General features: G+C 32.8%; 1 protein-coding gene across 2 annotated transcripts; it reads left to right on the top strand.

Moving 5' to 3' along the window:
- The first annotated feature begins 368 nt into the window (after positions 1 to 368).
- LOC126882324 (uncharacterized) lies at positions 369 to 26,430 on the top strand. Of its 2 annotated transcripts, none has more exons than XM_050647203.1 (3): positions 369 to 688; positions 7,078 to 7,179; positions 26,191 to 26,430. In XM_050647203.1, exons 1-3 carry the CDS (start codon positions 641 to 643, stop codon positions 26,347 to 26,349), a joined length of 309 nt encoding a protein of 102 aa, XP_050503160.1. In that variant the 5' UTR covers positions 369 to 640; the 3' UTR covers positions 26,350 to 26,430. The 2 variants fall into 2 exon arrangements, with proteins under 2 accessions (XP_050503160.1, XP_050503159.1); XM_050647202.1 differs by lacking the exon at positions 369 to 688 and adding an exon at positions 3,335 to 3,482.
- Positions 26,431 to 26,901: the final 471 nt, after the last annotated feature.

Below are 26,901 nucleotides of genomic sequence, written 5' to 3'. Positions count from 1 at the left end.
AGTTCCTAGATATTTTAAATTAAATATCACACTAAATTTTCTCTTAGTTTTTCACCCCTGTAACTTATTAAAATAAACATTATAGAAGTTCTCAGGGACTTTCGGCCCTCGCTAATAACGTACCTAATCTTTCATTCTGCGTTTAAATTTTTCAAAAATACTTAAGTATTAGTTTTCTCTGGATTCGAAAAAAATTAATCCCCATTTGAATAGCATTGCAGCCAAAAATACGTACCCATCCCCTTAACAACTTCGATTATTGATATTGTAATCAAGGTAAATGTCAACGCACACTAAAAAAACACCTACCTAAGAACCTTATCTGTTAACCTATCGTTTTTGGTTATTTATATCATTCGTTATGATACCGACGAACTTATCTGTGTTTATATCCGTAGAAACTTAGTCAATATCTCAACTAACTTTCCAAACGCTGTTAGTTGTTAGTTCCTCATTAATATGCAGTCTTGAAGTGAAACGAAATAATATGCCAGCCAAAGTGTTCAGTATTGTTTATGGATTTGGAAAAATACAACTTGATAAGAACATAAATAGAAATATTAATATTCTTCGGGTAAATAAGGGAAATAATTAACTCACTAAGTAGCTACTAGTAGATGGAAATCTGGAAGATAATAATATGACTTTAGCGATGAATGTATTTGTTAATTGTATTGTACTATTCACGGTAAGTGATTTTTTTGATGTTATTATTTTCTTATATGTACTTCTAAAAAGTGGGTTGTAGTTTGTAAATTGCTATTTATATCCCTGATAAAGTTATATTCACACTGTACCTACTCGTACTAAATTCAAGTATTTTTTGTCCTCAATAGTACTGTCACTTTTTTAATATGTTCTATTAATATTATGTATAGTTGTCTTAAGAAGCGAAGACCAAGTAACGGTCGTGAAGTGTTACCAATTAGTCCAGCTGTATGCTCGCCCTCGTTAGGTAAATTATTCCGATTTGTTTTTTACTTTTAGTCCAGAAAGCCACTGCGCATCCGCTAGGAAAAATATTCTGATTCGGATTTTTTGCACAATCTTACTCAAAAAGGACTCCTTTTAACAAATTTGCATGTTGCCAGGACCAAAAGGTGGTCAAAAATGTTTTAAACATTTTTTTTTGGTTTTTTTCCTAAATTTTTTTTTTGCATGGAAAAAAGTTTTTTCAGGTTTTTTGGATCATTCCAAACAGAAAAGGTCTTTAGTAACTTTTCTCTGATAGTTTTTGACATAAAGCGATTAAAAATTGAAAAATTGCGAAATCGGCCCTTTTTAACCCTCAAAAACTATGTGAAAAACTGAAAATTTGAATTTTGCCAAGGAAGGCAGATATTCTTTAAACATCGATTGATGAAATGCCGAAGAGTTTTTTGCAATACAGTATTCAAACCTGCTCTGTTTTTTAATTTCTAATCAAGCGTACGCGACACTATTTTCCACCGACAGTATGGTACAAATGAAAGGAATAAATTCGTTATTTCGTAAACCGGGAACTTTGAGGAAAAATCCCGAAACAGGTCGATTTTTATTTTTAAGTTATGATATTGTGGCATATATGGTATACTAGTGACGTCATCCATCTGGACGTGATGACGTAATCGATGATTTGTTTAAATGAGAATATAGGTCGTGTGCTAGCTCATTTGAAAGGTTCTTCAATTTTCTATTCAGTAATATATACATTTACATAATTATTTATACAGGGTGTCCAAAGAAAATTTATTAAATTAAATTATTTGACAAAAAAGAAGTAGAAGGACACCCTGTATAAATAATTATGTAAATGTTTACATTACTGAATAGAGAATTGAAGAACCTTTCAAATGAGCTACCACACGACCCCTATTCTCATTTAAAAAAATCATCCATTACGTCATCACGCCCAGACGGATGAAGTCACTAGTATACCATATATGCCACAATAAATAAAAATCGACCTGTTTCGGGATTTTTCCTTAAAGTCGCCGGTTTACGAAATAACGAATTTATTCCTTTCATTTGCACCATACTGTCGGTGGAAAATAGTGTCGCGCACGCTTGATTAGCAATTAAAAAACAAAGGAGTTGTGAATATTGTATTGCAAAAAACTCTTCGGGATTTCATCAATCGATGTTTAAAGAATATACACCTATCTTGGCAACATCCAAATTTTCAGTTTTTCACATAGTTTTTGAGGGTTAAAAATGGCCGATTTCGCAATTTTTCAATTTTTTTAATCGCTTATATGTCAGAAACTATCATTTTTAGAGAAAAGTCACTAAAGACCTTTTCTGTTTGTAATGATCCAAAAAACCTAAAAAAACTTTTTTCCATACAAAAAAAAATAATTTTAGGAAAAAAACAAAAAAAAAACCTTTAAAAAATTTTTGACCACCTTTTGGTCCTGGCAACATGCAAATTTGTTAAAAGGAGTCCTTTTTGAGTAAGATTATTTATAAGATTATATAAGATCAGAATATTTTTCCTAGCGTATGCGCAGTGGCTTTCTGGACTATTTCACAAAGTTAAATAACTGAGTTCAAACTTTTTGAACCTAAAAAGAGGTTCTTATAAATCCATCAAAAAATTAATTTTTTCACTTGGTACAAATTTTTTTTTAAATTACTTGGGCCATTCTGAGCAAAAAAGGTCTCTTGTGATTTTTCAATAAAATTGATTGTCGTCGAGTTTTATGCGATTTAAAATTTGAAAAACGCTAAAATTCATATTTTGAAGGCTTAATAACTCGGTTAAAAATTATTATTATGAAAGTTAGAAACTGACCAAACCAAAGTTTAAAACCCCCATTACGAGATCCTGAAGATTTTTTTTTCATTATTTCATTACTAAGCAGTTATTTTTAATTATAAACAATGAGCGCTTAGCGCGTATTCGGCGGCCGTCAATGATGAGTGCGAAAGAGATGCACCATTTCGGCCATCAATGGTGCATCTCACTCGCACTCACATTGACGGCCGCCTCAATTCGCTCCTTGTTAATAATTAAAAATAACAGCTTAATAATAAAATAATGACAAAAATGTCTTCAGGCTCTTGACGCGTTTTGCTTTAAAATTTGATTTGGTCACTTTCTGACTTTTATAATAATATTTTTTAACTGCTTAAAAGCCTTGAAAATGGTAAATTTTAAATCGCATGAAACACATGAAACGCACAAGAAACCTTTTTTGCTCAGAATGACCCAAAGAATCTAAAAAAAATTGTCCTAAGTGAAAAACTTGATTTTTTTAATTCGTTTAAAATTGTTTAAACAATTTTGCAACCGCTGTACCCCATGGTACCCTGTGGATTTGTTACAAGAACCTCTTTTTCAGTAAATTGGTGCAAAAAAAACGAACTGGAATAATTTTCTGGACTAAATGGTAAAGACAAGTGACATGCAGAGTCGGCTTCGGAGTTTTGTGCGCCCTGAAGCAAAGGAGGCTGTAAAAAATATTGTAATCAAGATAATTTTTATTAAAAAAAGAATACAGGTAAATAACTAAATTCATATAAAACCAAGAGTTATTAATATAATCGTAAACAACAGCAACTACATATATTCTGTACCTACATTATATGCATAACACCTTCTTCGTAACGCCTTCTACCGTTAGGCATCGATGGGAGTACTTCTAGCTCTTGATACATTTTCGCCATTATTTTCTTTTCTTAGCCACTTTTGTTGCTCCTTGTCAAGATGTGCCATTATTTTCTTTTATTAGGAGTTTTTGTTGATCCTTGCCAAGGTTTGCCATTATTTTGTAATATATCGGCTATGTTACTGTTCCACTCTTTTATTGGTCTGTTTTTCCTGTTTTTCCCTATTCATTTAGTTTTTCACACCCTTTTCACTTCCTGTTGTTGTCAATTCGTGTTATATGACCAAACTATGCTAACCTTTACTTTGTCAAGTCGTCATCATCAATGCTGCTACAGCCCTATAAAAGAACCCCCGACCTTCCCAAGTCTATTACGCTAGTCAGTTCTATTTCTTCGTTCAAATATAAGCAGGTTTCATCTGCCTTAGAAATGGTTCATGTCTCCGAACCATATGTCAACACTGGTTGTATAAGGGTTGTGCCAAGTAACGGTTTAATTTTAAGTTTGTATAAGTCTCGTTTCTCGTCCCTATCGTTCTTCTGAGGTATTTGATATCTGCTGCTTGTAACCTATCCTGGTGTCTTCTGCTTAAGATCCAGTTTTCTGTTTAAACGTTAACGTATATCCAGTGATGATCGCGCGCTAATAACTGGCAAAATAGCGCAAGAGATGGAAAACATAAAACATTTTGAAACAAATAGAGATGAAACTAGTGGAGATGGAAATGATCGTTATAAACATATAAATTAACATTACAATACATAGTTTCCCACCTTTAGACGTCTGTGACAGGAGCATTTTATAAAATTCTACTGTCACAGTGATAGTTGTCATACTCCTCTGATACGTCTAAAGGTGTGAAACTATGTAATGTAATGAATTTATTGAATAAAAAAAAGTATTTGCTTTTACTTACAAGTATTTAAGTATTTACCTAAATATAGCAATAAAGAAATGACTTTATTCAATTACTATTAACTAAATACTTAAATACTTGTAAGTAAAACCAAATACTTCTTTTTATTCAGTACAAACCATGTTAATTTGTATGTTTATAACGATCATTTCCACCTTCACTAGTTTCATCTCTATTTGTTTCCCAATGTATTGTTTTCCATCTTTTGCGCTATTTTGCCGGTTATTAGCGGGCTCATCACAGTATTTGATTGCTGTATTTTTATTGATCTATCACCACTTGGATTGGGTCATCCATGTCTTTTTTCCTTATTTTTATTATCTGTGTTTTCTCTTAATTTACATTTAGGTTGTATTTTTAACTTCTGTGTATTCCATTTTTCTAAATTGTGCTGGAATTTTCTGACGTTTTGGCGAATAATACTATGTCATCTTCAAATACACATATCTCTGTATTTATCATTTGCATTATATTCCATCCGATACAGTATTTTTTTAAACGTGTTCTTGCATTTTTTCATTACCTCATCTATTATACAGGGTGGGCCAAAGAAAAGATTACACCTCGATATTTAGCAGTAATTATTAGAGCTTAAGGAAATGCCGAGACAAATTGATTTTTATTTTTGTATTGCAATTTTTTGGCATATATTTCATACTAGTCACGTCATCCATCAGACCGTGATGACGTAATCGATGATTTTTTTAAATAGGAATAGGGGTAGTGTGGTAGCTCATTTCAAAAGGTGTTCAATTTTCTATTCAAAAAAATATTTTTGAATTAAATTAATTGGGCAAAAATGTATGTAAAAATGTATTGTATGTAATTTATTTAACTCAAAATACATTGTGCTGCTGTCATAAAATAAAAATAATGTTTATTTTACAAATAAACATTTCTTTTCGCTTAAATTACATCACAAACAGCCTCCCACCTACCTCTTGATAGTTTGAACATTTAATTTAAGCGAAAAACAATGTTTATTTGCCCAATAAACATATAATGTATTTTGTGTTAAATAAATTACATACATTCTTCTTGTTGCTTCAATTAATTTAAATCAAATATTATTTTTTGGCCACCCCGTTTAAATAATGATATTATTGTTTATATTACAGGGGTGAGAGCACGCCAAATAGAATTCTATTTTGGTGACGTCACGTTGCCTAGCAATCGTCGATTCTCCCATTGTGAAATTCGATTTTGTGACGTCAACAAAATAGAATTCTATTTGGCGTGCTCTCACCCCTGAATAGATAATTGAACACCCTTTCAAATGCACACACACCTTTTCCCATTTAAAAAAAATCATTGATTACGTCATCACGCCAAGATGGAAGACGTCACTAGTATGAAACCTACTGCTAAATATCGAAGTAGACTCTTTTCTTTGGCCCACTCTGTATTTATACAAGGTACTTGCTTTTTCCATGTCTATAAAACTTATGTAATATGTATACTTCTTTATTTGTATTTAAGGCTTTCTCCATTGCCTGTTGCATATTGAATATATTATGGTCTTTTGTATTACGTCATTTTCTGAATCCGCTTTATGTGTCCACTAGTTTATGCTATATTTCTATCCTGATTTTTCATTCTGCTATTATTTCATTTAGATTTGCTCCTACACATAATAACGATATGCCTATATAGAAAATTCTTAGAAATGATACGCATAAATAAACATTGATGTGTTATTAAAAAACAGACATAAATAATCTAAGCAATATCTTATTTAACAATTATGTACATTCTGCCTATAATATACAGTGTGCAGGCATAAACAGTAACAAACTAGTTATTAATAACACAAAATATCATAAACATAAGCTTTCTGCCATGGAGTGAATTTCGGAATAAATTATTAAACCATGTAGGTACCTACTTATTCAAATTTAACAAAATAAATTCAAATAGTAGAAATGGTTTTTAGACTAAGAAATTTAATCAACGTTTTGTGTTATGTTATTAATTTTATGGAAACAGATACATGCACAAAACAAAATGGTGTCCCCAGATGTTTGTGGATATATCTGTTTGAAGTAGCATTCCCAATTCACTAGGTTATTTGTTAAATATACAGCCTAACAAATACAAAATTATTGTTTATTGTTTATTGTTTTTATTTTCTATTGCTGTAAGTTAGTTTATTAAGAGCTCTTCTATATATTTGTTTTTTTATTTCTTTCCATTTTTTTAAATCTGTGACCTGTTTTTCCAATTTTACTGTTGGTCACTTGTGTTGACTTTCTTTTATGAAAATTTTGAAATTCCTTCTCTTCCCATTTTTTCTATATGCCCCAACCTATCATCTATTCTTATTTTTGTTTTCTGGATACATACTTTGATTTTATTAACATTTTTGGCATTCAATAATATGTTCGGTTACCTTCTATAATTCTCGCGTTTATTTACTTTATTTACTATTTATTTCTCGCGTTACATCAAAACTAACAATCACAATCTATATATTCCCAAAAATTCCGTTCTTTTAATTATTTTTAACAGTTTTCTTAAATCCTCGCTTTGTTTATTATTGATATTAACATATGATATAACTTTGGCTTTAGGGTAAACTGGATATTTTTTCGGGGCAACGAACAAATGAAAGAACAAAAGTATTTACAAACGGATATAGACCTAACTATGGAACAATAATGCACTATAACCAGGTAATACCTAATTTTAATCTAGTTAGATATTAAAAGTTTTTTTTGAAGTTTTCGTAAAAAATAAAGTTTGACAGGAGCGGGGTGTTAACCCATTGCCTAACCCCCAACCTGGAGACTCTTCTGTCAGGGTTACCATATCTTAGTGTATTTTGGTTCGCGGAGGGATTTTATTTCTCCTAACCGCTTGTCCTAGTACTGATTAGGGCACTCCTCTATCCACCATCTAGGGATGCGTTTGATGAAAAATAAACAATTCCATACGGAGCAGCAACAACCAATCAAACGAAACAAGGTTTATAACATTGGTTTTCTCATAGAACATTTGTACGCTCCATGAATAAACCAATAAACCACGGAAGCTAGAGGTTTAGCTAGAAGAGGTTTATCCATATGCAGCGGACATTATTAGGTTTGTTTCAACATAACGAAAAACCGTCATGTCGTAACGATCAAGCTACTATAGAATAATACGTTCCATGCGCTATTTTGTTTACTGCTCAGGATAGTGATCGTTACGTGACGGTTTTTCGTTGTGTTGGAACAAACCTATATCTCTTCGTAAAGTCGGATGGACAGATGACGGCAGTCTGGAGAAAAAAATAAGCACATTCTCTATTACAGGGGTTATAGAACCAATCATATTTGTGGCATGGAATTCTTACTTAATAAACGATTGAGATATATAAGCATAGCTTCCGACCTCTTAAATCCAAGGATAGAAAAAATTACCTGGTTTTAGGTATTTTTTTCTATCCTTGGACTTAAGGGCACCGAAAGTCCCATTTAACGACAATGGTAACAATATGTCATATAGCTCTGTAACCAAAACACTTATGCCCGGTTGCACCAACAGATCCTAAGCTTAAGTCGAGAATATCATAAGAATTAATATAATATAATTATAGTATATTACAATAAGAATACCATAATATAATAATAGATATAATTGATAATAAGGCAAGAATCTAAAATTATGGTGCAAGGTAACTGATACTCAAGAAGGCCCTATCTATAAGCAGAGCTTAGGTAAGCTGGAGCTTAAGATCTGTTGGTGCAACCAGGCATTAGAGACCTAATTTTTGTTTTATTTTGAAACTACATGTCGCACACCTAGTTCAATAGTGCCACAAGTGCAAAACACAATATTCTCGAGAAATGAGCAAAACGTTCTGTAGTAAACGCGTTTTGCCCTGTAAATAATTTATTTTGAGAATGACTTGCTTCAAAATTACAATTTAGGTAGCAAATTATACACTTATTGGCTGGATCTTATTACAATTTATTAAAAATAAAACGTTATTATTATTTTGATAGTTATGGCGATATTGCATTGTGAAGAAAGTCATTTATAAAACGATACCTAGGAGATACGGTGGCAATATAATGAAAAAATCAATTGATTTTTGCAGTTGTGGCCGTATTGAATTATATCGGTTGTATTGTGGCAGTGTATATTATCGCCACATCTCTCTTGATTTTTGCAGTTGTGGCCGTATTGAACGTATTGAATTACATCGGTTGTATTGTGGCTGTGTATATTATCGCCACATCTCCCAGTTACGGCTATATTCCATTTTCAAAACTTCCAAAAACCCTACAGTGAAATACTGAAGTAACTTACTCTATACTTATCCAAAACAATATTTTAGTTCAGGCTGTATTGCATTAGATGGGCCATTATATAGGCAATATTTTACAGCCTTAACCCAAAATTCGAATTTTTTGCAGTTGTGGCACAATTGAACTAGGTGTGCGATGTATTGTTTAGTCCCGTTTATATTTTTTTAAAGTTAGAGCGAAAGAAACATTTACTTTAAAAATTTTTAAAATACTTATACAAAAAAAAACTAAAAAATTTTAGATTTTATTTTTTATTTTACTTGTTTTTGTACATTTTTCAATAAAAATTTACGCGAGACAGCGAGATATTATCTATCTTCAATTACTGTAAAAATTTTGACCTTCTATCATCTAATGGACCAGAGGTATCTGACATCAAAAGCTAAAAACGTAGTATTCGGGAAATCGCAAAAACCTAAAACACTCTAATAGGCTATAAAGCTACCGGTACACGGTAAGTCGAGTGCAGACATTCAGAAAACAAAATAGTTTTGTAACCATGGATATTTTATACTATATTGTGTTATATACCGTTGGAAATACCATACCTAACCCAAAAAACTTAAATAATTCATTGTAGTAAAGAAAAGAGAGACGTTCTCACAAACAATTTATTTTACAACCGACGACCGGTTTCGCTGTCTACAATATTCACAGCATCCTCAGGTCCCGGTTAAAGTAAAATTAAATGCTACAAACAACAAAAAACCACAGTTAGTAAGTGGTCTGGTTTAAATCAAAAGTTAATGATCAATTAAATCAAATAACATCATATAACAATCAAATAATCAAATATCAAAGTATATATATTTATGCATGCACATGAATACATGTACGTACGCATGGTGTACAATCCTCATAATCACATACATGCACGCATTCATATGCAGTGACAACCAAAAGTATGTCAAGTATAAGATATATACTTACTTTCCGGTATAAGGGAAGAATATAGTAGTATTCAATATCATACTTTTCTCTGCACTTTGCTAAAGGGATGGTTGGTAAAGGGATAGATTTGAATGTAATATATTAACAAAACATTGGCAGGATTTTGAGGGCATTAGTAAGATACACGACATTAAACCGAGGAACTCAAAATTGTTAGTTATATATAAAGTGATGTTATTTTTAATTAATAGTGTAGATTTTATTTATATAGGATTGTTAGATGTTGTTCAGGATGTTCAAGAACTTATAAATGTAAAATTGGGTGTGCGATTTTTAAACAAGGTTGGTCGGTTATGCAATAGTTGTGATCTTATTGTGAAATTCGGAGAGGATAAAAAGATTTGACACAGAGAGGATAAAAAGATTTCTCGAAACAGCGGAGATCGATGATAAGATACTATGGGATAGAGCTATAAGTACAGATATAGAACGGAGATGCAAGATGGAGAAAATTAACAACTGGGCAAGAAACAGAAGAGTAGAGTGGAATGATCACATTAAGCCGCATGACAACAAAAATAGAGAAGTAAGGACAGCGAGAAACGGTTCCCCAATAGGAATACGATCAGTGGGAAGACCACGAAAACGATGGAATGAAAACTTACTGTACGCACATTGAAAAAACAGATAGAGTTAGTCATGTCTATACAAAAGAATAGGAAGAAGATCAATAAATTGAATCCAAGTATAATTTAACATCTTAAAACAGATTTTAACTAAACACCAAGATAGGTGGCTATTTCTGGTATCTGACTAAATAAAAAAGGCAAGAATGTATTAAAATGATTTGCAAAAGAACCCCAAAAAATGAAGAGATGCTTAGCAATTAACACAATAGTTTGACAAAATTCAAATATTGAAGAAATGGTATATCTAAAAACTACGAAGTATTCTACCACAATTAACAGTAGCCACAGTAAGCCACAATTTTACCAAAAAAAAAATATTTTATTAACTTTTCGGCGCCCAAGTCCGGTGTCGTTGTCAAAATACAAAATAACACTAAATTAAACAAAAATGTTGTTAATTAGTCAAAAATTCTTCTTAATCTGACTCATTTATATCGGCAATGCAGACATGTATTATACATTTTACAGTAGAAGACTTTAAAATTTGCCAATATTGATGAGTTGCGTTCCTGGCACGACTTTACTAAAAGATAGTTCATTTGATTACATGAAATCAACACAACTCAAGAATATCCATCAATATCAAGTTGTCTTTTTAAAGGCAGATCACATGCTATGATTTTTTGTGGCGGATATTCTTGAGTCGTGTTGATTTCATGTAATCAAATGATCTTTTAGTAAAGTCGTCCCAGGAACGCAACTCATCAATATTGGCAATATCATTTTAAAGTCTTCTACTTTAAAATGTATAATACATGTCTGAATTGCCGATATAAATGAGTCAGACTAAATAAATTATTTGAAGAATTTTTTACTAAGCAACAACATTTTTGTTTAATTTAGTGTTATTTTGTATTTTGACAACGACACTCGACTTGGGCGTCGAAACGTTAATAAAATCTTTTTTTGGTAAAATTGTGGCTTATTTCCCATTGAAAATAGTTGATTATAAAAATGCCACAAGGAAATAGCTTCAGAACAACATTAACTTACTGTGACCTACAAAAAAATAACTACACATGCAGTACCCACATCATTAGAATGTGTACTCTTTTATATCAGTGCAAATATATTATCTAATAAAATAGCTGAAACCTTCAACTGTAATTACGAAAACACTTTTATTTTATTTGTGGAAATAAATAAAAATTATATATAATTGAATTAAGTATGTATTTATTTTAAAACATCATGATATCATGAAATACAGGTGAATTACAAGTAATTTTAAAATTATAATCCACTTAAAACGAACAAGAGCGTTGAAGAAATATCTAAATTTGGATAAGTACTTAAACAAATGCACCAATTTGTGGACAAAAATTTGGGGATTTTAATAATAATGTAATTACGCTTGTAGAGGAAAGGATTTATATCTGATATAAAAATGAAAGTGAGACTGGTATGCCATACAGTATTAAAATGAAAACATTTGTACTATTGTTGGTAGTGTTAGTCGTTCTGGTAAGCAATACATTTTGGAATATTTCTTTCATATTTTCTTTATACTTTTTTATAATTATTATGTACTGCATAGTATGTAGTATATATATATATATATATATATATATATATATATATACATATATATATATTATATGCATATTATATATATATTTTTCGACTTTTTTTTCTGATAAGCCAGAAACCTATAAATTGAATGTTTTGCAATGTTTCTCTCTCTTGTCCGATTCATAATTCCTTCATATTCTAACAACAAAACTATAAAGTGATCGTAACTTGTAAAAAATATACCTTTGTTTTTCTGAATTCTAAATATCGCTGTCTTACAAACTTCTCAAATATATGTCTTAAACAGACATGCTCAGGGCGACGAATTTGTTTTACAGCATGGGTTTGAGCATATTTTACATTTTAATTATCTTCTTTTTTAAACTTCCTAAATTATCCAGTATTAAAACAATTCTTCTATTTATACATATTAGCAGATATGTAACAATTCTGAATGTTAATACCCTTTTAGATATAAAAAATAACGCCGTGTTCTTCTTTTTTTGTTTAGACATTACTGTTTTTTCAATGTGTCTCCAGTAAGTTGTCGTTCCATCGATTTCGTCGTCTTCCCACTAATCGTCTTCCTATTCAGAAACCGTCTCTTGTCGTCCTTCGGGTTATGTGGTTATTCCATTACACTCTTCTGTTTCTTACCCAGTTAGTAATATTGTCCACGTTGCATCTCAATCGTATATCTGTACTTCTAGCTCCGTCCCATAGAAACTTACCATCGATTTTCCGAAGGGTTTTTATCTCCGCTTTTATCTTTCGAGAAGCCTTTTTGTCCTCTCTGTGCCAGGTCGTGTTTCTGTCGCATATTATGTCATTATTGGTCCGTGTGTTTTGTAAATTCTGCCTTTCATTTCTTTTCCGATATTTTTATTTCTCCATATTGTGTCATTCAGGCAACCTGCGGCTCTGTTTGCTCTATTCACTTGATCTTCCACTTCTGTTTCGATCCTTCCGTAGCTAGATAGTGTGATGCTGATGCCTAGATATTTAAACTCCATCACTTGTTCTATTATTTGACCCTCCAATTTAATCTTATTGGATTTGCTGTTAGAACCATGCATTTTGTATTTTTGGGGGAAATTAACATGTTCAATTTTCTGGCATTTATATTAAATTGGTGCAGCATACCTTGTAAATCTTTGTAAATGCACACAATTACGCCGAAAAGATGTATATAAAGGAACGTGGATTTCCCCTGATAAAAAGACAGTAAATCAGATAGACCATATTTTAATAGAGAAGAAACATGCAAACAATGTAATAAATGTAAAGAGCATGAGAGGGGCGGACTGTAACTCTGACCACTACTTGGTGAGAGCAGAATACAAAATCGAGCATAACATAAAGAAAAACAATAAAACAAAAGAAAAAATTGGAAAACAATTCAACATAGGACTACTAAAAGATAACAACATACAGAAGAAGTATGAACAGGGAATAACCAACAGACTAATCAGGGAACAAGAAACGTCAAACCCAGACAAGCAATGGGAAAATATCAAAGAAGCAATCTTGAACACAAGTAAAGCAATCCTAGCGAAAACTAAAAGAAGACACAAAACAAAAGATTGGTATGATGAAGAATGTCAAGAAGTAGCAGAAGCAATAAGAAAGGTAAGACTCAAAAATCTCACAAATGACGAAGAAAGCACTAGAGAAGAATACAGAGAATTGAGAAAAATCATGAAAAGAAAATGTACAAGCAAAAAGAGAAAATACAACGAGAACAAACTGAAAGGAATAGAAGAAAAATTTCAAAAAAAGAAATAAGATCATTCTACCAGGAAGCAAAAAAAATGGAAAGAGGATATCAAAAAAAACAACCCATATATAAGAGATGATAAAGTGCTGTTGCTAAATGAGCCGGAAAAAATAATGGAAAACTGGCAAAACTATTTCACAGAACTGCTAAATAAGAGCGAAGTACAAAAGGAAACAAACCATGAAATTGAAGATGATCAGATAGCAATAGAAATACCCACAGAACAAGAAATAAAGAACGAAATAAAGAGCTTGAAAAATAACAAAAGACCAGGAATAACAGAAATATGGGCCGAAATGATAAAATCAGGAGGGAAAAGATTACAGAGAGAGATATATGACCTGATAAAAAGAATATGGGAAGTAGAAAAAATGCCAGAAGAGTGGACCATAGCAAGGATATGCCCTATACATAAAAAAGGTGATAGAATGCTATGCGAAAACTACAGAGGCATCGCACTATTAGAAATAGTTTACAAAATCTTGGCACAAAGTATAAGAAAAAGGCTAAGTCAATATTCGGAAAACATACTGGGAGAATACCAGGCAGGTTTTAGAAACAACAGATCAACGACTGACCAAATATTTGCCTTAAAAGAAATACAGACTACCTGTTACGAACATAAAACAGTACTATATGCTTTGTTCATAGACTTTAAGCAGGCTTACGACACAGTAAATAGACAGCAGATGTACGAACTGATGAAAGAATTGGGGATACCAAGTAAAATTTTCAGGATGACGATGGAAAACACAACAAACGAAACAGCTTGGAAAGGGTATACATCCAAAAAGTTTGAAACCAAGGAAGGATTACGACAAGGAGACCCACTATCAACAACGGCATTCAATCTAACATTGGAAGGAATAATCAGGAAAAGCAGAATAAACATGGAAGAAACGATATTTAAAAACGGCCACCAATGCATAGCATTTGCAGATGATCTGACGCTATTAGCAACAAGCAAAAAAGAACTACAAAAGTTAATGAAAAACATAATAACAGAAGCCAAAAAATTCGGACTTAAAATAAATGAAGAAAAGACAAAGTATATGATAATGGGAGAGATCCAAAAAGGAAACGAGAATAACATCATAGTACAAATAGATGGAGAAAAAACATACTCTTTCAAAAGAGCCAAAGAAATTATTTACCTGGGAGCCAAAATAGATGAAAATGGTCATGAAGAAGGGGAGATAAAGGCAAGAATAGCTAAGGGGAATAAAAAATATGGAGCATTACGCACATTATTGAAATCCAAATACGTATCAAGAAAAACAAAAATAAGAATTTATAAGACTGTTATCAGACCTACAGTAACATACGCATGCGAAACATGGGTGCTCAAAAAGTCAGAAACAGACCATTCAGAAAGATGGGAGAGAAAAATGCAAAGCAATATATGGAGGTGTGAAAATAGAAGGTCAGTGGAGAAGAAAAACCAATAAAGAATTGGGAGAACTATATCAAGATCCAACGATCACGACGACGATCAAAGCACAGAGAATACGATACTTTGGGCACATCGAGAGAATGGGAAGTAAACGAATGCCAAAAATGGTACACTCACGAAGACCAATACAAAAGAGGAGGAAAGGCAGGCCAAGGAAAAGATGGAAGGACAGTGTGTATGAAGACTTGAAGAAAAGTAACTTTGAGAGATGGAAAAAACTAGCATTGGACAGGAGGAGATGAAGAGAGGTGGTGAAGGAGTGTATAAAAAGACTGAAGTGTAATTAAATAAAATGTATAAGTTTTATAAGTTATGTAAGTTATATTAAGTTATTTATTATATTATTTATGTAATCAGAAATGTAAACATTTTAGCCCTAAGGCCTACAAGGCCTGTTGCGCTTAATAAATAAATATACCTTGTAAATCATCTTCACTTTGAGAGATTAGTATTGCATCGTCTGAATAGCAGATTATTCTAAGCTGTTTTTGTCCCATTTGGTATCCTTTTTTAGTTTTCAATTTTTTTATTATTTTATCCAAGTTCAGGTTAAACAATAAAGGGCTCAAGTTTTATCCCATTGCCAGCTTCAATTAGGTTGGTTAGTTCATCTTAACACATCTCAAATAAGGTAATTGTCTCTCTACAGTGGCGTAGCTAGGCCCACAATGGCCCCGTATGAAATCTTGTCGCGGGGCCCTTTTCCACGTCTGGTATAGTATTATACTATAAAAGTTCTAAAAAAGTTTTCGACAAAAGAAGCAAAAACATAAAAAGAAGCTTATATTGAACAAAATATTTGTAGTATAAATGTAGATATAAAGTATATTAATATAATTACAATACAAATGATCCTGCGAGCCAATATGTTGCCTAAACAAATTAAAAAATTAACTTTTCTCGCCTTTTCCTCGGCAAATTTATTTATTATAGTAGCTGAATAAGATTTAAATGTGTCTAGATTTTACCCGTGTTGAGCTGCCCCCCCCCCCACTTGCCAAAATTAAAAAACCAGTATCAATGATTTATGAGCTTTCATATTCCGCAAATTAAAAATTTTGAGCTCGTTCCACTGAGCAGGAATTTAATATTTTAGTGGGGGGCTGACTCAGCCCCCCCCACTACTGAAAAATAGGGATATTGAATCGATTTTTGCGGCAGAATTACGAGCTATTTATGAGATCTTGAAATGATATAGTTTAGATTTTTGAGCTCATCCCCTTCACCCCCAAACAACCCTTTAATTGATTTTACTTAAGAGAAACATGCTGAAAAAAATTAAAATATATCGTATCACGGATATTATTCCAATAGCTTATACTAAGAATAAACTCTTAAATCATGCGCATTTCGATTATTGAGCTACAACCCCTTCGCAAGAAAACCACCCTATTTTCCAGGCTTAAGAGAGAGTTGTACTTAAAATGCATTAACTTATTTATTTGGCGACTAATGCCCGGTTGCACCAACAGATCTTAAGCTTAAGTCGAGAATATCATAAGAATTAATATAATATAATTAATAATATATTACAATAAGAATACCATAATATAATAATAGATATAATGGATAATAAGATAAGAATCTAAAATTATAGTGCAACGTCAGTGATACTCAAGGAGGCCCTATCTATAAGTAGAGCTTAGCTAAGCTGGAGCTTAAGATCTGTTGATGCAACCAGGCATAAATATCGTTTAATAATTTATGAGCTCCCAAAATACGCGCCATTAGGTCATTAAATTGCAATTTCTTTTGTATAGTGCAGTCACTGAAGGTAAAAATCAACTATTAGCTTCAATTTCGGTGAAGCTTCATCGATTTTCACGAAAATTCGTGAGTGGTTAGAGGACACCCCAACAAACAAAGGTCACATGGTGCCACCTTGCGCCTTTACCCTTTTAACACCCCTTCTCGGGGGTGAAAATTATTTTATTAAAAATAACTCCACAAATCAATAGAAGGACAAATTATAAGCAGAATTTGTTATATAAAGTTATTAAAATAAATCAATACTTTTTGAGTTATTAAAGATCAAAAATTTAAATTTTTCGTGAAAAAATGCATGCTTTAAAGCGGTTTTCCGCAAATCACTTAAAAATTGTAAGTTTTTATAAAAAAGTTATCATTACCAAAATTAAAGCTTTGAAAAACCATTTATTATTAATTCATACTGACTTATATGTATCTAATTAAATGCATTTTTTGTTTCGGCTAGTACTCAAATCTAATTATTCAAGCCTAATTAACAGGAAAACTATGCATTTTATAAAATATACTGAATATATATTTGTCAAAGCACTCAGAAATACCTATTAAATGAATACCGAAAGAAGTTGATATCATCAAAATTAAGCAAGTGAACATGAAAATAATAGGACCCTTTCAAATTTCTAGTAAAAAGTGAAAAATAAAACGAACGCCATTTCCCTATAAGACTTTCTTTACTTTAGCATAAGTAATGACCTTAAACATTTTTACCGATTTAGAATGCATATTTTAAATATATATATATATATATATATATATATATATATATATATATATATATATATATATATATATATATATATATATATACAGAAATCAAAAGACAAGTAAAATCTTTGCTAATAAAAAAAAACTGAATTTTCGTTACCTATCTAGAATTTTTTACGTGTTGCTTACGTTGCTTTTTACGTGTGAATTACTAGCGAGTATTGTTGGAGTTATTATCAAAAGCAAATAATTTACGAAAAGTTGAAAAATTTTGATTTTTTTAATTCATACATATATATATATATATATATATATATATATATATATATATATATATATATATATATATATATATATATATATATATATATATATATATATATATAACAACAATACTCGCTAGTCGCTACACGTAAAAAATTCTAGATAGGTAACGAAAATTCAGTTTTTTTTTATTAGCAAAGATTTTACTTGTCTTTTGATTTCTGTATGAATCAAAATAACCAAGATGGGAACGTTTAAGCCTAAATTTTACTGCGAGAACAATGTAACTGGAGCCTTTAAACCTATTATCTTAAAAAAATAAAGTATTTGAAAGATTAAATGTAATACAGTTTTACAGCTCTTGAAATTAACTTTGAAATAGTTGGATGTGCCTGATATAATAAAAATTAACAGTTATTCCAAAAAAAACAATATCATTTTTTGGAAAAATTTTTGGAGTATAAATTTTGATGCTATCAACTTCTTCCGGAGCTCATTTTAATAGGTATTTCTAAGTACTTTAACAAGAATTTAGTAAGTGTTATAAAATGCATCGCTTTCCCGTTATTTAAGCTTGGATCCTTAGATTTGAATACTCGCAGAAAAAAATATACATACATTCAATTACCTATAACTTACTTTAAATTAAGTAACATTAAATGGTTTTTCAAGTGACGAATTTATTATATTTTTTATTAGCTTCAATTTTAGTGATGAAAACTTTTTTGTAAAAACTTACAATTTTTGAGTTATTTATGAAAAATCGCTTTAAAACATGCATTTTTTTCACAAAAATTAAAATATTTGATCTTTAATAATGTAAAAAGTGTTGATTTATTTTAATAACAATATATAACAAATTTTGCTAAGAATTTGTCCCTCTATCGACTTGTGGGGTTATTTTTAATAAAGCAATTTTCACCCCCAAGAAGGGGTGAATTCTACCCCAGGCTAAAACCGCAAGTTGGTACCATGTTACTTTTGTTTGTTGAGGTATCCTCTATACACTCACCAATTTTTGTGAAAATGAATGGAGGTTCACCGAAATCGAAGGTCATAGTTGATTTTTACCTTCAGTGACTGCACTATAGAAAGAAAATTTCAATTCAATAATTAAAATGCGTGTATTTTACGAGCTTATAAATTATTAAACGATATGTAGTCGCCAAATAATTAATTTAATTCATTTTAAGTAAAATTCTCTCTTAAGCCGGGAAGATAGGGTGGTTTCCTTGCGAAGGGGTTGTAGCTCAATAATCAAAATGCGCGTGATTTAAGAGTTTATTCTTAGAATATAAGCTACACGAATTTAACTTCTATTAACTTTTTTGTAAAAACTTACACTTTTTCAGTGATTTACGAAAAACCGCTTTAAAATATGCATTTTTTTCACGAATAATTAAAATCTTTGAACTTTAATAACTGAAAAAGTATTTATTTGTTTTAATAACTTTATATAACAAATTTTGCTTATAATTTGTCCTTCTATGGATTTGTGGAGTTATTTTTAATAAAATAATTTTTACCCCCGAGAAGGGGTGGTATCCACCCCCATGATAAAGGAGCAAGGTGGCACCATGTCACCTTTGTTTCTTGGGGTATCCTCTAACCACTCACCAATTTTCGTGAAAATCGATGAAGGTTTACCGAAATTGAAGCTAATAGTTGATTTTTACCTTCAGTGACTGCACTATATAAAAGAAATTGCAATTTAATGACCTAAATTAAAAGAGAGGCTCAATGACTTTCTCGAAAACCACAATATCATACCAAAATTCCAATACGGATTCCAGTCAGGTAAATCTACTAAACATGCATTAATAGATTTCACTACCAAAGTTACTCAAACCATCAACGATGGTTCATTCGCCATAGCCACATTTCTGGATGTGCAGAAGGCTTTCGACCAGGTCTGGCACGACGGGCTTGTTCGGAAACTTCTGGACATCGGGCTACCATTGCAATTTACCAAAATTGTACACTCCTACCTCCACAACCGTACTGTCAGAGTTAAAATAGGCGATCAAAAGTCCACCCCCTTCACTCCACAAGCTGGAGTTCCCCAGGGTTCAGTCCTAGCACCGCTGTTGTACATCATCTACAACAGCGACATCACTAACCAAAATATCCCAGGTACTCGGCTGTTTCTCTATGCAGACGACACGACTCTGCTCTCAACAACCTCTCGATACAACCCAAGACTCCTCTTCAGAAGAACCCAGGCTCTGTTGGACGGCGTCGGCGAATGGGTTTCGCGCCCCTTCTGTGTCAAATAGAATCATACGCAATGAAGACGACCAATATCCACTGAGACTGTTGGGAGAAAGGCTTGTTGTTAGCCCGACTGCGAACTATTTGGGAGTACTGTTCACCAGGACTCTCAACTGGGACGCAGATCTAAAGGCAACTTTAGATAGGGTAAGGAAAAGGGCCAGACTTCTCAACGCTCTCTCGGGAAAAATTGGCAAGACACACAAGAAGACTCTCATTCACACTTACAAGACCTTTATTCGACCCGTCATGGAGTACAAATCGTGTATCTACTCTCTTTGTTCAAGACAAAAACAAGAGAGGTTGTTGAGAACAGAACGTAGAATCTTGCGTAGATGCAACTATGAGCACTGGCGATATCCCTCAAACGAAATCCATAACATCTCGAACACCCCCAAAATCACCGAGAGAATAAACTCTCTGAACAGGAACTTCACAATCAAAGTAATCAACGGCCCCCCTTCCGACACACAAGAATCTCTCAAATGTTCCTGTTCATCTTCCGGCCACGTACTCCACCGAAAGCCCAAACGCAAAAAGATTCATGTACCGTCCGCTCTAATGCAAACATGCATTGACGAACTCCCGGTGGAGTACGAAAACATCCTTGAGGCTACCCCGTTAGCCTACCGTACCCACCTCTAACATTTCCTCTTCCCTACCCCGAACAGGGAGAAGTTGGTTTTTTGCGGTTTCCCAACTTCATTGCACAATTATACCTGTTCGTCCCAAGAAAATAGCCGCAACTATTTTCTCCACTCGAACGCACACTGTCCACGCTGCGCTCAAAGCCACCTCCTGACCGCCGACGAGGGACGCAGGTTCGCCTGTCGTTGTACAATGGTTTCTAGGGAGACTGGTCGAGAGCAAAGCACGGACAGTACACGTAAATGTCTATGGAACCAACAACAATCCATCAAACTTTCTTCTCTGTTGACTTCTTAGCCTTCTGGACACCACCGTCCGGCATAACCCAGGATCCAAGAACACCAGGACACGGCGCTTGCCCCAGTGTGTTTTTCGGACTGTTTGCTTTTGCTGCCAACACAATACATTCACCTCAAACCCTGAAGAGGACAAAATCCTAAACGGGGAAGCACATTGAACGCATTTCTTCTAAACATTATCTAGACAAGCAAATCAAACAATGTGGCTGGCTTAATGACCTAATGGCGCGTATTTTAGGACCTCATAAATTATTAAACGATATTTAGTCGCCAAATAATTAATTTAATGCATTTTAAGTACAACTCTTTTTTAAGCCTGGAAAATGGAGTGGTTTTCTTGCGAAGGGGTTGTAGCTCAATAATCGAAATGCGCATGATTTAAGAGTTTATTCTTAGAATATATAAGCTATTGGAATAATATCCGTGATACGATATATTTTAATTTTTTTCAGCATGTTTCTCTTAAGTAAAATCAATTAAAGGGTTGTTTGGGGGTGAAGGGGATGAGCTCAAAAAGCCCCCCCCCCCCACTAAGATATTAAATTCCTGCTCAGTGGAACGAGCTCAAAATTTTTAATTTGCGGAATTTGAAAGCTCATAAATAGCTCATAAATCAGGGCTATTGGTTTTTTAATTTTGGCAAGTGGGGGGGGGGGCAGCTCAACACGGGTCTAGATTTTTGGTTTCTATAGACGGCAACGACAAGTCTGATAGTAGTTCCTGTCTCATAGGAGTCCTAGTTAATTGTTAATTAACATTAATTTTGAAAAATTCTAACCGGACGGGTTAATAGCGGAAAACATGCTGATATTACCCCTGGAAAATGGATGCAGGTTTTTTGTATTTTATTATTAACAATTTTGTAAGTTCTTTCGACTTGCTTTTTTATAATTTCATTTGAAAATGATAAAAATTTTTGGGTTTTCATACTTCAAATACATTATTCGAGTCAAAGACTTTAAAACCTTTGTTTAGTTTGAGAAATCAATATGTAGGTATATTCACCTAAATAAAACACCTGAAGTACGATTCCGGTTCTGAAACAATTTCACCTTCTGATAACCCACCAAAAAATCGCTTTGTTATTTTCATCTTTTATTTTTAAAAATAGTTGTTACCCCCCACTTTTTTGTTAGCTTTTTAGACTTGTTGATCAAATCATAAAGTAAATTATGACTTCTTGTATGTTTCAGCCAACTTAAAAGAATTGTGGAATAATTGTTTAAATGTCACCATTTCACCAAGATAGGCTATCTGGGGATATTTCGAGTATTATTAAAAGATCAGTAGACAAAATCCAAATTTCTTTTAAAGTTTCCAACAACTTAGGACAATCTTTATCCAATTCCAAAGATAGTATCAATTACATGAATCGTAGTGGTGTTTATAGACTACAATGTTCTGACTGTGATGCTACTTACACAGAAAGAATTTGTAGATCACTTGCTTCTTGCTCTCTTGAACACACCAAAAGAGAGAACACCTCTACCTTTTCTCAACATCTCAAACATAAAAATCATACTTTGAATATCCCAGATGATGTCTCTCTACTTCACAACATCCCACAGAAAGACTTCTTATTAGACTTGTACGAGGACCTAGAAATAATCAAAGAAAAACAAAAAAGTCCGAATTGTGTCAACCGCCATGTTTCGTTCAATCGGAACAATTCCAACCACTCCATCGACAACGTTTTCTTATCACATTTACAATATTACTTTTCACCCCCTTCTACTGCTTCGTTCACATCCACACTTATAATTTACCTGGTACAAGCCACAATAATTTTCTTTTCATCTTTAGCCATCAAACAACTTTCATCTATCCATAACATACATATAAATTGCTGATATCATCATCCACAGACATCCACATTATAATAAATTTTCATCTATATACAACCCACCACCATATTTCTACATATGACTATTCTCACCCTACCTATTTAATCTGTCATTACCAACATATAACACTTATCTATAGTAAAACCAAATCAAAAGTCTAATTTCCTTTCTGGGTCCCGTTCATGTTCCTTTCTCATTAATTTCCTCATAGACATTTCATACCCCCCATCCCGTACTGTCATCTTCATCTTATGACGGTTTTGGTTTTTGGACCATTAACCAAACTTAACCGTACAACTTTTCTTAACCGTAGTCAAAATTTCAAAATGTTTGCATTATTTTACCAGAATATATTCATTTTAGGTAAGCACTGATGATGATTGGTAAACCAATCGAAAACTAGTTCTGTGATGTACCCCTTTTGAGGGATTTTAAATATATACTTTTTATAAAGGATTTTATTGTTTTTTGTATTACATGATATTCAGCCAACTACAGGAAAACTTTTTCCTTGTGGATGTTTAAATTTATTTAAATTGAATTTTTGTTTCGTCGTTTTAGGGAGGGAGGAGTATAATTGGTAGATCTCTGATACGGCGGCCTTTGTCCCTCTACTTTCTGTTCAACTGGTTCAGGTTTCGTATTAATAACTGAATATTGGAAAAACAGGAATCTGTACTAAATTGATCTTAATATTTTCTTGCTGTTTTTTTTTTTTTTTCATATTTTATCAAGGTTATACAGATATCGACTTCGCTATTTTGCGCGTATTTGTATAATTCATCTAATTTTATTATCATTATCGGTGGCATCACAGCTCGTTTTGAGACAGAGAGAACAATCCTCCATTCGCCCGTCTCTCTGGCAACTCTTTTCCATGTTCTAACTCCAAAAGATTTTAAATCGTCTTTTAGGATGTGTTGATACCGCAGTCTTTGGCTCGTTGTTCCATCGGTCCTCTTCGGTCAAAAACTGTTCTCTATTAAGCCGGCCACTCACGATATAGCTGTGCCGTTCGACAAAATCGTCGATGATATCAATTCTGCAGTACTGCAACAGACAGGCCAGTATTTCTGTGGTCAAATTGTAACAATTTTGTTGAAGGCACGGTCAAAATTTTTGTCAATTACTCCTTTGACAAAATAAACGACGCCGCAGTATCATGAGTGGCCGACTTTTCACCTCCCATCGCCCGATTACCTGTCTATCCATGTAAGGCTTGCTACTTTAATGAATTTTACAACGTTAGGTTCCCCGAAACTTGTATACAACTCGGTTGTAAGTTGCAAAGCCTGCGCCACAAACCTTGCTCTTTTATTCCTCGATATATTCTTCTTAGAATTGTTCGCTCGAAACTTATTGCCCACCTTCTGTGTGAGTGTCTAATTTTATAATCACAATTAGTGTTGCCCAAATGCAAGACCAAGACAGTCTTGGTCTTGGTCTTGGTCTTGCGCCAGTACACCTGGTCTTGGTCTTGGTCTTGGTATTGCGCTCCCGGTCTTGGTCTTGGTCTTGGTCTTGCAAGTCTCGCAGTTGTCCATTAGCCTATTGCATATCTTAGAACAACGTAACAGAGAGGTATATTTTAAGCTTGAATATCACAGCCATAGTAAAGACTAGACAAATTAATAAATATCTAAACAACTGACACCGGGTGGGGTTTGAACCCACAATATAAGTGATACCTACCTATGTCCTAACGAACTAAAGTTAAAACTACCTCTTAAAACTCACAAAATTTCATTTGCATATCTCAACCGGTTTTAGAGCAATAAATAAATCGTCAGTTTGTAAGAAAAGTTTCAACACCCCCTTTTTGGGAAACAAAGCATTTATAAAGTAAACGTTTATGAAACAAACTGTCATTACTTTTTTTTGCAGAATTAGGTACCCATTAAAGTTTGCCATACTTATTTAAAAACATCCTGTATTTATGAAAAACATGGCTAGTTAAAAAAGTACCTAACTTTTTTATTATCCAATATAAGTGAATGAATAAAAACACATAATGCTAAGAAAATATGAGGCTATAGTTGGGTTTTAATTTCAGCATTCTATTGCATGCTTGAATAATAAGTTAGCATAATGCTAGAATATTCCACAGAGTGAGAAAAACCACAGTTTGACTGGTACACCCGGTATACAATGACAATAATTGCCCTGTCTAGCAACAATATTATTACAGCAATACATATTTATAAAAAATAAGACAACACATTTAAAAAAATCACTTAAATCGGACAACAGGTTTAGGAAATTTGAGACATTAAAAATAATCAGTTTAAGTGGTGCGTTAATTTCTTGGAAAAATGTATATCATTAAAATAATATTTCGGTATTTTGTTTACACGATATCCGGCATTATCTCTACTTTTGTCTGGTATCAATATCTTATGATACTTTTCAATAATAGCCGCGCTGTTTCGGCAATTTTTGTTTAGCCGAGTGACCTCATAGCACAGTCAGCATAAACAATACATAATAGTCTTACTATTTATAATATGTATACCGATAAGTTGTCTGGTGTTTGGATTCCTAGAAAACTAATAATGAGAAAAATTAATTACTTATATACTTATTTATTAAGTATATTATTTTCTATTAGCTAAGGTGACACATTTTTAAAAAGTGGTATACGGTATTCTATATTACTGTAGACGTCGCAACGCAGGAATGTTATGTTATGATTAGAAGACGCCTATTCTCAAAACCTGGACAATTAATTTCAGAGCGAAGAAGTCGGCTGCTGGGAAAGATGTACAAAATATTTTATTCTTACATTATAATAATGACCTTTGAGTACATGTCAAATTGGTCAAGTATTTTTTTAATTGATATTTTGATTCGCTATGTATGTTTATGGTATTGTTCCGTAATGCGCATAAATCCAATTTTCAAAAAAAATTTTACAATTTTTTTTTTGTTTCTCATAGAGTATCTAAGAATATAGCCGAACTTATATACTCCCTAAAACGACCCTCAGTTCTAACTTCAAGACGCAAGAATCTCGCAGACTTAGTCTTGTTCTTGCTTAAGTCTTGTACGGTAAGTCTTGGTCTTGGTCTTGGTCTTGCGAAAACGCAAAAACAAGACCAAGACTGCAAGACCAAGACCGATTTTGGGCAACACTATTCACAACGTTTTCAGTTATTCACATTAAAAACAGACTTTCATCCAAAATCGTCATTTTAAGAGAAAATGTAGCCACCATGTAATACTTTTCCATGTACTTTTTTTTCATATATACTAGGTATATGGTTTTTAGGGTACGAACGATGCTCAAAGCCAGGAAGCTGCTTCTGGAAGAGGACCTCCAAGTCCTGGGGAACTTCCTGGAAGAGGTCCAGCTGACATGCCTCCTGGCCAGAACAAACAATCGGAGGCAACAAACAAGGGAACTGCAGGAGGTACTCCGAGCACCTAGTCAGTTTGAATGAAAGGAAAACAATGGTTTTGTGAATAATCTACATTTTATTATATACACAATAAAGCATTTTATACAGTTTTTATTGTTTTAGTGAATCTCTTTCCTATGTATTCTAATTTTCCAAGATATTTTTGTATAAGTAAGTTTAGTATCTTCGAGGAACTGAAATAAAGATTATCAGTAGTAATTGCACAAGAGCTCTAAAATTATTGAATTTTCCCGAGTGACACTTTGACAGTTTTAATTTCACGAGCCGAAGGCGAGTGAAATTATGTCTAAAGTGTCACGAGGGCAAAAATTATATATTAATTTTAGAGATCGAGTGCAATTTGTTGCGATTATTTCATGAATAAAACTGTTCAAAACCAAAATTTTATTGTAATTGATTTATGTAAGTACAAATTAGTACAATTAAACAAACAGTTGTTATAAATATTAATTTGACAGTTGAAAGTCATCACTTTTATAATTTTTAAAACATTAATAATTGTCATTAATGTCACTGAATGTATTTTTTCGAAGCAACGAAGGGCATCTGACGTAATATAC

This window comes from Diabrotica virgifera, chromosome 3 (assembly GCF_917563875.1).
Source record: "Diabrotica virgifera virgifera chromosome 3, PGI_DIABVI_V3a".
NCBI lineage: Eukaryota > Metazoa > Arthropoda > Insecta > Coleoptera > Chrysomelidae > Diabrotica > Diabrotica virgifera.
The sequence above is the reverse complement of the archived record's forward strand: the minus strand, read 5'-3'. Positions and strand labels throughout refer to the sequence as shown.